This window comes from Stenella coeruleoalba (assembly GCF_951394435.1).
Source record: "Stenella coeruleoalba genome assembly, chromosome: 14".
Taxonomy (NCBI): domain Eukaryota; kingdom Metazoa; phylum Chordata; class Mammalia; order Artiodactyla; family Delphinidae; genus Stenella; species Stenella coeruleoalba.
In genome coordinates, this window is record NC_137160.1 from 89,687,298 (window position 1) to 89,702,700 (window position 15,403).

General features: G+C 37.6%; 1 protein-coding gene across 3 annotated transcripts in view; it reads left to right on the forward strand.

The window, feature by feature from the left end:
- Positions 1-6,263, forward strand: part of ZNF268 (zinc finger protein 268) — a 38,264-nt gene extending 32,001 nt beyond the window's left edge. For all 3 annotated transcript variants that reach the window (XM_079942138.1, XM_079942139.1, XM_079942137.1), the window contains one exon: positions 1,541-6,263. In XM_079942138.1, the coding sequence (XP_079798264.1) occupies positions 1,541-4,017 (2,477 nt within the window). In that variant the 3' untranslated portion in view covers positions 4,018-6,263. The remainder of the gene's footprint in view (positions 1-1,540) is intronic.
- Positions 6,264-15,403: the final 9,140 nt, after the last annotated feature.

A 15,403-nucleotide genomic window follows, 5' to 3' on the forward strand; every position in this document is an offset into this window, starting at 1 on the left:
TTCCCTCATACTCCCCATGATATACACACTGTCTCTTTCCATACCTCCATCATCCTAATCAAGCTGTTTCATACTTAGATCAGTCTTCAGTTTTTATATCTTTATGACCATGTAATTTCTGTTCACAGGTAAATCATGCAAGTGTACAATGGCTAGTTTTCGTTCATAAATCATTTTTTCTCTTGAGTTGTTTTACTTCTGTGCCCAGTTTTCTGTGTTATCATTAATGTATTTATAATTAATTTAACCCCAGACTCTTCTTCACATGTCTAAATATTCTTTTGGTACATTCAGCTAAATTAGTGATTCTGTCAATTTCATCTTCCTGGTGACATCACTCCCATGTCTTTTGACTTGCTCCAGTGTAAGCTGATTTTTCTCAAGACCTGGTTGTACAGTTTTTAACCTGGAATCTCCTTTCAGATTTTCTTTTCTATTTTTTTGTGTCATCTTTTTTCTTGGTTTGTTTTCATAGTAGTTTCCTGTGAAAGGAACACCTTTCATAGTAGCTTCCTGTGAAAGGGTGCATTTGATAGAAAATTTGAGACATGTGCCGCTGAAAATGTTTATACTTTACTCCTGAATGCTCTGTTTTTTCTCTCCTAGCGATGCTAATGAGTAGTCAGATCCATTCTAAATTTTGACCCATTATATGAAACTTTTTTGGTTTTTCTGGAAGCTTTATTAGCTGCTGATTGTCAGCGTTCCGAAACATCTCGATGATGTTTCTTGTGAGTTTATTTTCATCTATTTGGGTATTCAGTGGAACTTTATTCCCAAGAAGACTGTAAACCAATCTGCAGTGGTTCTGCTCTTTCTCCTGAGCTTAGCACAGTGTTTGGCACATAATAGATATTTAACGATTATTCATCAACTGAAGCTAATGCTCAGAGATCCTTTCCCACCTCTTTATATATATATATTTTTAAATAAATAAATAAATAAATTTATTTATTTTTGGCTGCATTGCATCTTCATTTCTGCACATGGGCTTTCTCTAGTTGTGGCGAGCGGGGGCTACTCTTCCTTATGGTGCGCAGGCTTCTCATTGCAGTAGCTTCTCCTTTTGTGGAGCATGGGCTCTAGGTGCACGGGCTTCAGTAGTTGTGGCACATGGGCTTCAGTAGTTGTGGCTCGTGGGCTTAGTTGCTCTGCAGCATGTGGGATCTTCTTGGACCAGGGCTTGAACCCATGTCCCCTGCATTGGCAGGCGGATTCTTATCCACTGTGCCACCAGGGAAGACCCCACCTCTTTCTGTTTTGCTCATTTCTCTTTTGCTTTCTAAAGAAGGCATTTTGCAAAATTTTGTAACTCAAGACTACCTTTATTGTCAGTTCCCTTTGCCTCATACGTGTTTTGATTTGCTTTGTTTTCCCGAGTGCCCAGGAGTTTGGGTACATTTACACTTGAGATTTTATTTACATTCAGAACTGATATCTGAAACTAAGAAAAACCTCATGATATGGCATTTTTAAGGCAATTTTATGCTATACTAGGATCATGTTACTATTTATAACATATGAGTATTTTCATTTCTAGACGAAGTCTGGGAAATTGATGGTCATATGGAATGGCATAAGGAAAATCAAGGCAAGCTAAGAAGTATGTCAAAAGGCTATCAGTGTACTGCATTTGGAAAACTATGTCTTCTTAGTACAGATTATGTTTCTTCAAGACAAAAACTTCATAAATGTGTCACAAATGGAAAGAGTTTGAAATATAGTACAGATTTCGGTAATAATTTTTCCAGAAAGAATCCTAATGGGTTTCATGCACATAGGGAATCGTCCTTCCATTCTAAACATGAGCAAGCTGTTATTGGGATAAAATACTGTGAAAGTAATAAATCTGGAAAAACTGCCAACAGAAAGTCACAGCTCATATGCCAGCAAATACGTATGGGAGGAAAGCCCTTTGAATGCAGTTACTGTGGGAAGGCCTTCAGTAGCAAGTCATACCTTGTGGTGCATCAGCGAACTCATGCAAAAGAAAAACCCTACAAATGTAATGGATGTGGGAAAGACTTCAGCAGCAAGTCCTACCTCATTGTTCATCAGAGAACTCACACAGGAGAGAAACTACATGAATGCAGTGTTTGTCAGAAAACTTTCAGTTTCAATTCACAACTTGTTATACATCAGAGAATTCACACGCGGGAGAATCCCTATGAATGCTGTGAATGTAGGAAAGTCTTCAGTAGGAAAGACCAGTTTGTTTCACACCAGAGAACTCATTCAGGACAGAAACCCTATGGGTGTCATGACTGTGGGAAAGCTTTTGGTTTGAAATCACAACTCATTATACATCAAAGAATTCACACAGGGGAGAAACCCTATGAATGCCGTGATTGTCAGAAAGCTTTTAATACAAAGTCTAACCTCATGGTACATCAGAGAACCCACACGGGGGAGAAACCCTATGGTTGTAGTGAATGTGGGAAAGCCTTTACTTTCAAGTCACAGCTCATTGTACATCAGGGAGCACACACTGGGGTAAAACCCTATGCATGTAATCAGTGTGGAAAAGCGTTCAGTTTGAAGTCACAGCTCATTGTACATCAGAGAAGTCACACAGGAGTGAAACCCTATGGATGCATTGAATGTGGGAAAGCTTTTAGGAGCAAGTCCTACCTCATCATACATATGAGGACTCACACAGGAGAGAAACCACATGAGTGCAGTGAATGCGGGAAATCCTTCAGTTTCAATTCACAACTTATTGTACATCAGAGAATTCACACGGGGGAGAATCCGTATGAATGCAGTGAATGTGGAAAAGCCTTCAGTCGGAAATACCAGCTCATTTCACACCAGAGAACTCATGCAGGGGAGAAGCCCTATGAATGCAGTGACTGTGGGAAAACTTTTGGTTTGAAGTCACAGCTCGTGATACATCAGAGAACTCATACAGGAGAGAAACCCTTTGAATGCAGTGAATGTCAGAAAGCCTTTAACACAAAGTCGAATCTTATTGTTCATCAGAGAACCCACACAGGAGAGAAACCCTATGGTTGTAGTGAATGTGGGAAATCCTTTACTTTCAAGTCACAGCTTATTGTACATCAGGGAGCACACACTGGGGTGAAACCCTATGGGTGTAATCAGTGTGGAAAAGCCTTCAGTTTGAAGTCACAGCTCATTGTACATCAGAGAAGTCACACAGGGTTGAAACCCTATGGATGCATTGAATGTGGGAAAGCTTTTAGGAGCAAGTCCTACCTCATCATACATATGAGGACTCACACAGGAGAGAAACCACATGAATGCAGTGAATGCGGGAAATCCTTCAGTTTCAATTCACAACTTATTGTACATCAGAGAATTCACACGGGGGAGAATCCGTATGAATGCAGTGAATGTGGGAAAGCCTTTAATAGAAAAGATCAGCTCATCTCACATCAGCGAACTCATGCTGGGGAAAAACCTTATGGGTGCAGTGAGTGTGGGAAAGCCTTTAGTAGCAAGTCATACCTCATTATACACATGAGAACTCATTCTGGAGAGAAACCATATGAATGCCACAAATGCGGGAAAGCCTTCATTTGGAAGTCGCTACTCATTGTACACGAGCGCACTCATACAGGGGAAAACCCTTATAAATGCAGTCAATGTGAGAAGTCCTTCAGTGGAAAATTACGGCTCATTGTACATCAGAGAATGCACACAAGAGAGAAGCCCTATGAATGCAACGAATGTGAAAAAGCCTTCATTAGGAAGTCTCAGCTCATTGTACATCAGAGGACTCATTCAGGGGAGAAACCCTATGGATGCAGTGAATGTGGAAAAACCTTCTCTCAGAAATCAATTCTCAGTGCACATCAGAGGACTCATACAGGAGAGAAACCCTGTAAGTGCAGTGAATGTGGGAAGGCCTTTTGTTGGAAGTCACAGCTCATTATGCATCAGAGAACTCACACAGATGAGAAACATACTGGTGAAGTAAATGTAAGAAACTTTCTCTCAAAATTCAAGTCACAGGAATTCCCAGAAAATTTGTACAGGAGAGAAACTCTGTAAATGGAATCATCTCATTGTACACCATGTATATGTGGCATGTGGAACGCTGTTTTTTATACACACAAAAAATATCAGTACATGTGCACAAGGGACTCTATGAATTCAGTGAACCCTGTGAAAGTTCTTAGCAGGAAGTCTTGTAAGTTTGTGCAGGTGAGGAACATTATGAATGAAATGAATGTCAGAAAGCCATTTTTTGATATGCTAACATCCACAAAGAGGAAATTCCATAATGCAAATGAATATAGAATACAGTCCTTTGAAATTCATAGTTTATTAAGAATTAGGATTTTAATGAGAGAAAACATAAATGAATGAATTGCAGGTATCATAAGCTCATACCTTGGAGAAACCATGCTATAAGTTAGGGAAATTCTTCATCTAGAAGGACAAACTTCTAGTAAAAAAAAGAAAAAGAAAAAAATATTTGAATGAATGAAGATCTATGAATATTTCAGACGGGGTAAAGCCTCAGCAGGAAGGTTTACTTACTATTATTTTGATTCATTTGGAAAAAAATAATTTCCTTTACAAATTAAGGGAAATTATGTTCCAAATGTTCCAAACTTTTAGGAAACGATTGGAGAAAGTATGCAACTATCAATGATAGGTATGTTCATAGTAGAACATAAAGATTTTTTAATCTGTGTAAATAAATGTAACAATCAGGATAAGAATAAGGATGACATCATAAGACCTGCACGGATATTTAGGTGTTATCTTCGTTTCTGTACTATAAAATATGTTTTGTGTAGCTTTGCATATTCTTGTGAATGCCACATTTGGTAGATAAATTAGCTAGATGACAATACCATTTTCTAGGGGTTTCTACTCTGCATAGAGGCATTCTTATTTAAAAATACGACTTCTTACTAGAATAATATGGCATTAAAATGCATTTCCATACTTTAAACCTTTTATTTTGTACCCTTTGTAAATGGTCCTGAAAGCTACCTCTTTAGTTACATAATCAATATAGTGCAATATAGTTTCATGTGATTGTGTATCTGCAATCTGTTCTACCTTCTCTGGTTAGAACACCTTGATTTCCTTTAAGAGAATTCACAGTGTATGCAGTCATGATGGGATCATCATTCAAGGTGCCCTGCCAGGAGTTGGCTGAGATAGTTCAGAATATAAATTTTTAATGGACTCCTTAGTACAGAAAATCAAACTTAGCTTTTGTTCTCAGGTAGCATCTTACTGCTAGTATTAATTAGTTCCTTCTATATAGATTACACAGAATAGCTTTAGTTATTGTCCCTTTTTAATCCTAGTTCACTTCTCTGTTAATTTGAACTATCTTGTATCCTCTCAGTACATTTAAGTGATACCTTTAAGTGATGCTGCTGAAATGTGTATGTATAGCTATAGATTCAGGATGGTGAAAAGTCATTCTACCAGTTGCTTACTTACAAAGTCAGTTTTTTTCACAGCCTCACCAATTACCTTATGTGAATGAGCATTAATCTGAAAATTAGGTTACGCTATCTTGGAGGAATATGAGGATTCAAAACTGCAAATATTTCTGAAACACCCACTACTTTCTGCTCTTTACTTCAGTGGGGAATCCCATCTCTTACCCAAAGAAACTGCATCTTCCTTGAAGGACGCAGTCAATGATTTCTGAATCCCAAGTCCTTATGTGTTCAGCTCATTATTATTATCCAATGTCAATAGACCTGGGGTGAAGAATGATGATTTACAGAAGGGAAGAGAAGGCTTGCATAAGGAAAGAATTTCAGATATCTGCTACAGTCTATCCCATAAACCTGGAAAATATGAATATGTATTTTGTCATTGATGTTCCAAGGAAGATATATACACAAAATAAAGAATAAACACATATTCTGTTTCCTACTATCCAGGGTCAATGAGATTTCAAAGGTTCTGTATTGTGTGATGCAAATCCACATTCAGCCTCTCCCAGTAGAAGCCAGAGATGTCAGCATAATGTTGAAGGTATAAATCAAACACTGTGTGAAAGGATAATGATGGATTGGGTCTGATTTTAAATGAAATGGAAAATTTTCCAGATAAATGAAACTTAACAAAAATCAGTAGATGAGCAACCAGTAAAAAACAATAGGAAAGTTAAAAATTGAATTTCTGGCTTGAAAATCTACCTAGTTCCTCTAACTCTGCCCCAGCCCCAGAAAAGAAAGAGGTTCCAGAGACTTTCAGTAATAGTTGATAATTTTCAGGAAAGTTAAAGGAAAGATAATTCTAACATTTTACAATATTTCACAGGAAGTAGACATTTTGGGGGGAAATGACAAAGTCATTTGTGAACGTAGATTTAAAAATTCTAAATGGAATTATAGCAAAAATGCATCTAGTAATGTAGAGTTTTTATTTTTTTAAGTCATGACATTATTAAGTGTAGCAGACTGTTAGTAGTGAATCCAATATTTCTTTATTACCAGCAGTATCATTGTATTTTTCATAATGGTGATGTGCTCAGCTAAAAAGCTGCATTTTTCCATTCTTTTTGTAGCTAAGTGTGATCCTGCTGCTAATTCTGAGTAATGAAATGGACATAGAAGCTACCGAGAGGGATAATGGGAAGGTTTTTCAAAAGGAAAACAAGTGGGGAAAGCCCCCTAGTGTGCTTTCATCTTTTCTTTTTAATATGCAACATGCTGGATGTTTGCAGACTCAGCAGCCATCTTAGAGCCTGAATTCCTCTTGAGGGTGGAAGCTGTCTGCTTGAGTGCAGTAGAGAGATAAGAGTGATGTGGCTCTCTGGTAATGATGGAGCTGCTGTGCCAGCCCTAGACCACCAAGTCTGGGCATATTTTTACACAAAAGAGAGATGAACTGTCTTGTTCATGGCATCTTTTCTTTTTTCATTGGGAGGAGAGTTGGTTCTGTTATGTGCACCTGAACCTGATCCTAATTAAAACTCATTAGGGTGTTTGGAAGATTTAATATTAAAAATTCTTTTTGTAAAATTAATCACACTACCAGAAAGAAGCCATATGAGTATCTCAGTATGTGTAGATAAATCATTTGATGGGCTATAATACCCATAGATTATTTTAAAATGTTATTAAATTAGAGATAGAAATTAACTCCTTTAACTTTGCAAGGAGTATGTTCCAAAAACTGACAAATGTCATATTTAATGATAAAACAGTAAATGTATACCTTTAAATTAAGAAAAAGAATGCCCATCAATTTTATTGAGCAATATAATGACAGTTCTAGCCAATATGTGAGAACAGAAAGTTGTAAGGAATTGGGGTTTGGGGCAGAAACAAAAATCGTATTGTTTGCACATGTGATTGTCTATTTAGAAAAACCAAAATAAACTACAGGCAAATATTTAAACTACAGGCTGTAAGGCAAGGAGTTGTTTCGCATAGCTCTGAGAGCTGGCAGCTTGGCTGTGAGCACAAGCAAATCTCTACAATGTCTCCATGCTCAGATTCCAGGCCCTGCTGAGGGAAACATTCTGATTTGCCCTCAAAATATCTGAAGGCAGTTTTGCACTAACTCAACCAAAAGCTTCAACAAAGCTCAGTCAGTTGAAATACAGATCAGATTGATTCAGCCCCACCTTATCTCCCAGCCTAAGAGCTGTCATTAGAAAATAGGTACCCTTTTCTGGAAGTAAATATATATTCAAAGAGCAAAGAAAATTATCAGGAATATATAGGTACCTTATATAATGAAAAGCATCATTTTGCCAAAAAGACAATTCTAAATGTGCATGCACTTAACAAGAAAGCTTCAAAATCATGCAAAAACAGAGGTGAAATGAGAAATATACTCTACCATTTTAGTTGGACACTTCAACAGTTACTTCTCAGTAACATAAGTTGGAGACCAAAAATCAGCAAGGCTATAGAAGCACTGAATAATGCCATCAATAAACTAGACCTGGTAGACATGTCTAGAATATCCAACAGCAGAGTATGTATTCTTTTCAATTACATGTGAAGCATTCATCAATACAGGTCATGTACTAAGTCATTAATCTTAACATTTTTTAAATAATTGAAACCTTTCAAAATTTCTTCCATCTATAGTGCAGTTTAACAAGAAACCAATTGCAACAAGAACAGAAAAATCGACAAACACTTGGAAATTAAGCAGCACAATTCTAAGTAACTCATGGCTCCAAGAAATTTCAAGAAAATTATGGGAAATATTTTGAATTATTATATACAACATGTATAAATTAAAATACAACATATCAAATTTTTTGAGATGCAGAAAAAGCAGTGTATAGAGGGAAATTAATGGCACTAAATACTTACATTAGAAAAGAATAAAGGTCTCACATCAATAATCTAAAGTCCTACCTTAAGGAACTAGGAAAAGAAGAGTAAAGCCCAGTGTAAATAGGAATGAAATAGTAAGGATAAGATCAGAAACCAGTGAAACTAAAACAGTGGAAGGGGTAAGCAACACAAAACAAATTGACAACTTTGATGGACTAAATTCTTGAAAGACACAAACCACCAAAGCTTAATATGAAATGGGTAACCTGAATAGTGCTACATTTATTAAAGAAATTAAATTCATAGTTAAAATTCTCCCAAGAAAGAAAAATCCAGGCTCAGATCATTTCACTGGTGATTTCTATCAAACATTTAAGAAAGAAGTAATAGCCATTCTATACTAACTCTTCAAGAAAATAGATGACAAATACTTCTTAACCGATTTTATGAAATCAGTGTCACACTGATTAAAAGAAAAAACTACAATTTCTTAAAAAACTACAAATGTTCTTCATGAACATAGATGTAAAAAGCCTCAATATTAGTTAATTAAATCCAGTAATATATAAAAGGGTAATACATGAAGGCAAATTTGAGTTTATCTTGGGAATACAAAGCTGAGGCTGACTCAATATTCAAAATCCAATCACTAATTCATACCTGACCAACTAAAAAATAAAAATCATATGGTCACATCAACAGGTGTAGTAAAAGCATTTGTTCAAATTCCACAGCACTCATGATAAAAAAAACCTGAGAAAACTGGGAATAGGAAGTAGCTTCCTCAAACTAATAAAGCACATCTGAAAAATGTCTACAGCAGGGATCCCCAACCCCCAGGGGGCACCACAGTACTAGTACTGGTCTGCGGCATGTTAGGAACTGGGTCACACAACAAGAGGTGAGTAGCAGGCGAGTGAGCGTGGCTTCATCTGCTGCTCCCCATCACTCCCCATCAATCGCATTACCTCCTGAAGCATCCCCCCTGCCCCCTGGTCCATGGAAAAATTGTCATGCGTGGAACTGGTCCCTGTTGCCAAAAAGGTTGGGGACCGCTGGTCTACAATTAATGTCATAATGGTGAAAGAGTGAATAGCTTCCCTTAAGATTGAGGACAAGTCAATTATATCCACTCTCACCACTCTATTTCAGCATTGTACTGGAAGATTTAGCTGACTGCATAAGGCAAGAAAAAGAAATTAAAAAGATACAGATTGGAAAGGAAGAACGACAACTATTCAGAGACAGCATGACTGCCTTCACTCAAACTCCATTTAAAACTTTACACACACACTAAAAAAGCCACCATAACAAGTCAATTTAGCAAGACAGCAAAATATAAAATCAATATTCAAAAATCAGTTCTATTTTTACATACTTGCAATATAAAATGGAAAATTAGGATTAAAATGCACAGCTATTTATGATAGCACCAAAAACCATGGAATAGTTAAATGTGAGTGACATGAAATGTATGCTGAGAACAACAATGAAGAAGGGAATAATAATGACCTGGACAATGGGAGGAGGTGCCCTGTTAATGGATTGGAAGATTCAATGTCGTTAAAGTGTCAGTGTTCTCCACACGGATTTTTAGACTCAATCCCATTCCAATAAAATTCCCAGGAAGATTTTCTGTGAAAACTGACAAACTGATTCTAAAATTTATGTGGAATAGCAAAGGAACTAGAATACTCACAATTTTGAAAAGGAAAAACAAAGTTGCAAGACATATACTCTGATTTCTAGGCCTGTCATTAAGCTACAACAGCTATGACAGTGTGGTATTATGAAAGGACAGACATACAGATTAGTGAAACAGAAGAGACTCCTGACTAAAACTACACACTACATAGTGAACCGATTTTTGTCAAAATTACAAAATCAATTCATTGGAAAGAGAATAGTCTTTACAAAGAAAATGGTGCCGAAACACTTGCACATCTGTTTGAGAAAAATATGTGTCTTGGTCTATACTTACACCATATACAAAAATTAATTTTTTGAGGAATATACTAGAGGTTGAGCTTCCAGCTAAAGGGCTGATGGTGAGCATTTAATATATTTAATTTTACATCTAAGACTAAAATGAGGGTTGAGCGAAGATGAAGAATACTATATAAAGATATTTTCTGGTAAAGTAAGAATATGAAGTGAGCATAAGAAGAAAGAGGGTTGGGGGAAGTAAGATATTGCCATTGATATTAGGAGGAAAGCAAAGGACACCACTTTAACTCTTAGGCTGATAATAACAGATGGAGAAAAGTGGGATTCAGGGCACTATAAGAAGATATAAAAGTAACAAATGGAACAATATGAAGCCTAAATTACAAAAGAAATTATTTGAAAGAACAAAGAACCACACAGAAGAAAAAAGTAAATATAAATAGGTTACACTGAAATGATGGAGGGGGCCAGAGAAAAACCATTTATGGCAGGTGAATTCCAACTGATAAATGTAGAAGAAATGATGAAATTAGAAAATTGTCATTAGACAGCCACTATAGTAAAGATTGTTTCAGGCAGGAATTAATACTAAAACTTGTAAGCAAAAGTATTATGAGGAACAAATATTAGTCTCAAAGCTCAGATACTTCTTAATTACAAAAACAGTAATGTTAGATTGAGAAATTTCAGAAATTAGGAGATATTTTTACATAAATGATGGTAAAATACAATGGTAAAAAGTGAAGGAAAATGTATAGTTTTAATGTAATAAGAAAAAGGTTGAAAACCAATTATCTAGCCTTCTATTTCAGGAAGCCACAAAAGAAAAGCAAATTAAACTCAGAGAAAGTAGCAGGAAGGCAATAATGGAGAGCAGAAATTGATTAAATAGGAACCAAATGTACAAAAGAGAAATTGCCACTGAAAGTTGATTCTTTGATTAATAAAATTCACTTCTGATCAAGACAAAGCAAGACAGGGAAGCAGCCGCATAGCACAGGGAGATCAGCTCGGTGCTTTGTGACCACCTAGAGGGGTGGGATAGGGAGGATGGGAGGGAGATGCAAGAGGGCAATATGGGGATATATGTATATGTATAGCTGATGCACTTTGATATAAAGCAGAAGCTAACACACCATTGTAAAGCAATTTTACTCCAATAAAGATGTTAAAATAAAATACTGGGAAAAAAAAAGAAAAAGCAAGAAAGAGGAAAAAAAATACATTGCCAGTATCCAATATGAAATGGGATATCACAACAGATTTTACATGAAAGTAAATAAAGTAAACGTAAAAGAAGGTTATATAATAGGCAAACACATTTGACAGTTTAGATAGTAAGGACAAATTCCTTAGAAATCACAACTTAAATTCGATAAAAGAAGAAATAAAAAAACAAATCAGTCCTAAATCTATTGAAGAAATTGAATCCAAAATTAAAAACCTTTCCACAAAGAAAGCTTGAAGTCTAGATGTCTTCCCTAGTGAATTCTTCCGAAATGTAAAGAAGAAATAATTCCAATTCTATAAAAATTTCCAGGGAATAGAAAAAGTGAGAGAATGCTTCCCAATACTTTTTTTGAGACCTGCATAACTTTGGTGCCAAAATTCAACAAACACACTAGAAAAAAAGAAAATGTAGACATTTATTTCTCATGAACAGAGATGCAAAAATCCTAAACAATGAATTAACAGATGGAATCTAGTGATATATAAAAATTATATCATGATCAAGTATGGTTTATTGTATCCATGCAAGGATGGTTTAATGTTACAAAAATAAACAAACCCAAAAAACAGGGGATTTCCCTGGTGGTCCAGTGGTTAAGACTCCATGCTTCCAGTGCAGGGGGCACGGGTTTGATCCCTGGTCAGGGAACTAAGATCCCACATGCCACGTGGTGCAGCTAAAACAAACAAACAAACAAACAACCCACACACACTGAGATCCATCACAGTTACAGAATAAGGGAGAAAAACCAACCCGAGACGCAGAATAAAAGTAAGTGATGAAATTAAACAGGTATTTATAGCAAAAGCTCTTAAATCTAGTAATAGAGAAGAACTTCCTTAATCTGATAAAGCATATTTACAAAAGAAATCTATCACAGACACTTCATGTTGCAGACACATCATGATTTCATTTCAGGTGAAATAATGCTCTCTCCTTGCATATAAGAATAGAAAAAATTACACTATTACTTCTTTAATTCACCATTGGAAAGAAAGAAAGAAAACTTATCCATTCCTATACAATATGTTTATGTACTTAGAAAACCAAAAAAAAAAAAAACCCTGAAGATAAACTGTTAGAATTAAGTAAATTTAGCAGAGTTGCTAGGTAGAATGTCAGTATACAAAAGTCAACTGTATTTCTGTATATTACAAAACAATTAGATAATTGAACTAAAAGTACCATTGACAATAGCATCAAAAATATTGAATGATTAGAAATAAGTCTAAAGAAAGGTGTGAAAAGCCTCTATACAGAAAACTGCAAAAATATTGCTTGAAATTTCATAAATGAGATCTATTTTGTATTTGTGGATTGGGAGACTCAATATTGTTCTCAAACATTTCCCAGGGACTTCCCAGTGCAGTGGTTGAGAATCTGCCTGCCAATGCAGGGGACACGGTTTGAGCCCTGATCTGGGGAAATCCCACATGCTGCAGAGCAACTAAGCCCATGCACCACAACTACTGAGCCTGTGCTCTACAGCCCACGAGCCACAACTACTGAGCACGCGTGCCACAACTACTGAAGCCCACGTGCCTAGAACCCGTGTTCCACAAGAGAAACACCACAATGAGAAGCCCGCAGAGCACAACGAAGAGTAGCTCACGCTCGCTGCAACTAGAGAAAGCCCGCGCACAACAACGAAGAACCAAGGCAGCCAAAACTAACTAACTAAATTTATATTTAAAAAAATTCCCAAATTGACCTATAAATTCAGTGCCATCTCAAAGTCCTAGTATATGCATTTTTGTCAAAATTAACGAGCCAATTCTGAAATTCCTGTGAAGATGCAAAGGGTGAAGCATAGCAAAGACAAAGAGGAGGAAAATTGAAGGATACACACTGAATATCGACTTATCCCATGATTAAAATAGTATGGTTTTATGTAAAGCAAGACAAACAGAACAATGGAACAACAGATCAGAGAGCCGAGAAGCAGACCCACACATGTACCATCATCTGATTTAAGACAAAAAGTGCCACTGCAATGCAATGGTGAAGACTCTTCAATAAATCAGGTGAATTGGATGTCCTATGGGGTGTGTGTGGGGTTAACACACCCATACCTCGTACCATAAGTTAAAATTATTTCCAGATTAATTGTACACCTAAATGTAAAGGGGGAAAAAATAGACCTTCTAGAAGGTTACATGGGGGAAATTTGGTAGCATTTGAGAAGGCAGGTCAAGTGCAAAAAAGGCAAAGCTAACATTTGGTGACTTAAGTCCAGGGTGGTCACCGTGGGGGGATAGTGACTGGAAACCAGCATGAGAGAGCCTTGAAGCGTGCTGGAAATGGTGAGGACACAGTATCTGCATGTATGGGAAAATCAGAGGTAAACCCTAAAGATCTGTGCACTTTATGTAACTTACAAGGACAGAAAATCAAATTCATCAAGAACTTACACAATGTGCTTTCATTTTCTTGGACTTGTATGTTTGTTCAAGTTTTCACATGTAATATTATGTTAATTTAAAATGCTCTTGGTTAAGTATCTATTTAGGCTTGTTTCAACGACAAAATAGATTGATTTTTTCCAGCTTTTCACAGAGTAGGCAATCAACAGGTCCTGAGAGGATGGATCCCTCAAACGGAGGGACACTCACTCATCTGTGATGTCAGTGTGCAGCCTGGGCCTGGAGTGTAACAAGCATGGTTACTGAGTAACGAGAATGTAGTGCGCAGCGAGACCTCCCTCCTCTCCCACCCTCCGAGTCAGTGTGCTGCTGGGTGACGTGAAAACCAACACTTGGGGGCCAGATGGGAGCGGGCTAACCTCAAACCCACCCTCTACCAGTTCTGTGACTAGACCAGTGACTTAACCTCTCTGACGGGCATCTTGTCATATGGGAATGATGGCAAAATACCCACCTCACAGAGTGTCGCATGCTCAGTAAATAGACCCTGGGCTCTGAGTCCCTGTTCCCTCCCTGCACCTGACCTACCACCAGAGGGAACGAAGGTTTGTAGCAGGTGAAGTGGGTCTTGTTTGGGCACAGCACCACTGCCCAGCCACCTTTGAGCCTGAAGCAGAAGGAAAAATAGATAATACTCATCTCATCTTTAAAAAAATTTTTTTTAATATTTTCTCTAAAAAAAAAAAAAAAAAAGCATTCCTAGTGCCTCTGGGTCAGTATGTTGGGAGGGTTTTCCTGTGCCCTGCCCCACCTGCATCTGCCATCTTCCAAGAAAGGAAGGACAGCTGAGCCACTCTTTCCAGCTCTTGTTTACGTTCCCTCTGTCCTTCTCATCACTCTACCCAAGACGTCACACATCCCCTCTCTTTTTCTGTCAGGCATCGGTTTCCCAAGGGTGTTCCCCAGACGGCCTGCTCCCCGTAGTTCTGTGAACCCACGAACGGCCCAAAGGACTGGTCTCCCATGGCTACAAGCACCCCAATATACAGACAGATTGGGCTTCGAGAAGGCTTCCTGGGGCAGTGCAGGTGGGCAAGCAGCTCCCTCAGGGGGACCTCTGGGAACGAAGGTAATTCCCTGGAGGGAAGAGGGGTTCAGGGTGAAGTAGAGGTTCTTAGCAGGCTGTATCTAGATGGGCTTGCAGCCTTCCGTGGATCAGGGATTTTTAAAAATGTGTTCAGCTACTCATTATGGGGGAAAGTACATGAGTGGCCAGGACATTTCTGAAAAGGAGAAGTCCTAAGGGGGAAGTTCCCAGATTTTGAACGTGTTAAAAGTGAACAACGCCGGTAAGAAACAAAATGGTAAAGAAGATAGCGCGTGCAGAGTACTGACTCATTTAATGATCTCAAACCAAAGAGGAAAGAGGGCCTGTTATTATTACAAATCATAAACTTTACCAAGAGGAGAGAAGGTACAGGATCAGTACCTTGTCCAAAGTCACACAGCTATTAAGCAATTAAACTGGGAGTCCGCCCCAGGTAGCCTGGGTCCAGAGAGAATAGAAAATCCGGAAATAGCAGGTAAGTATGCCTTAGGGTGCTTTATGTGGTAAT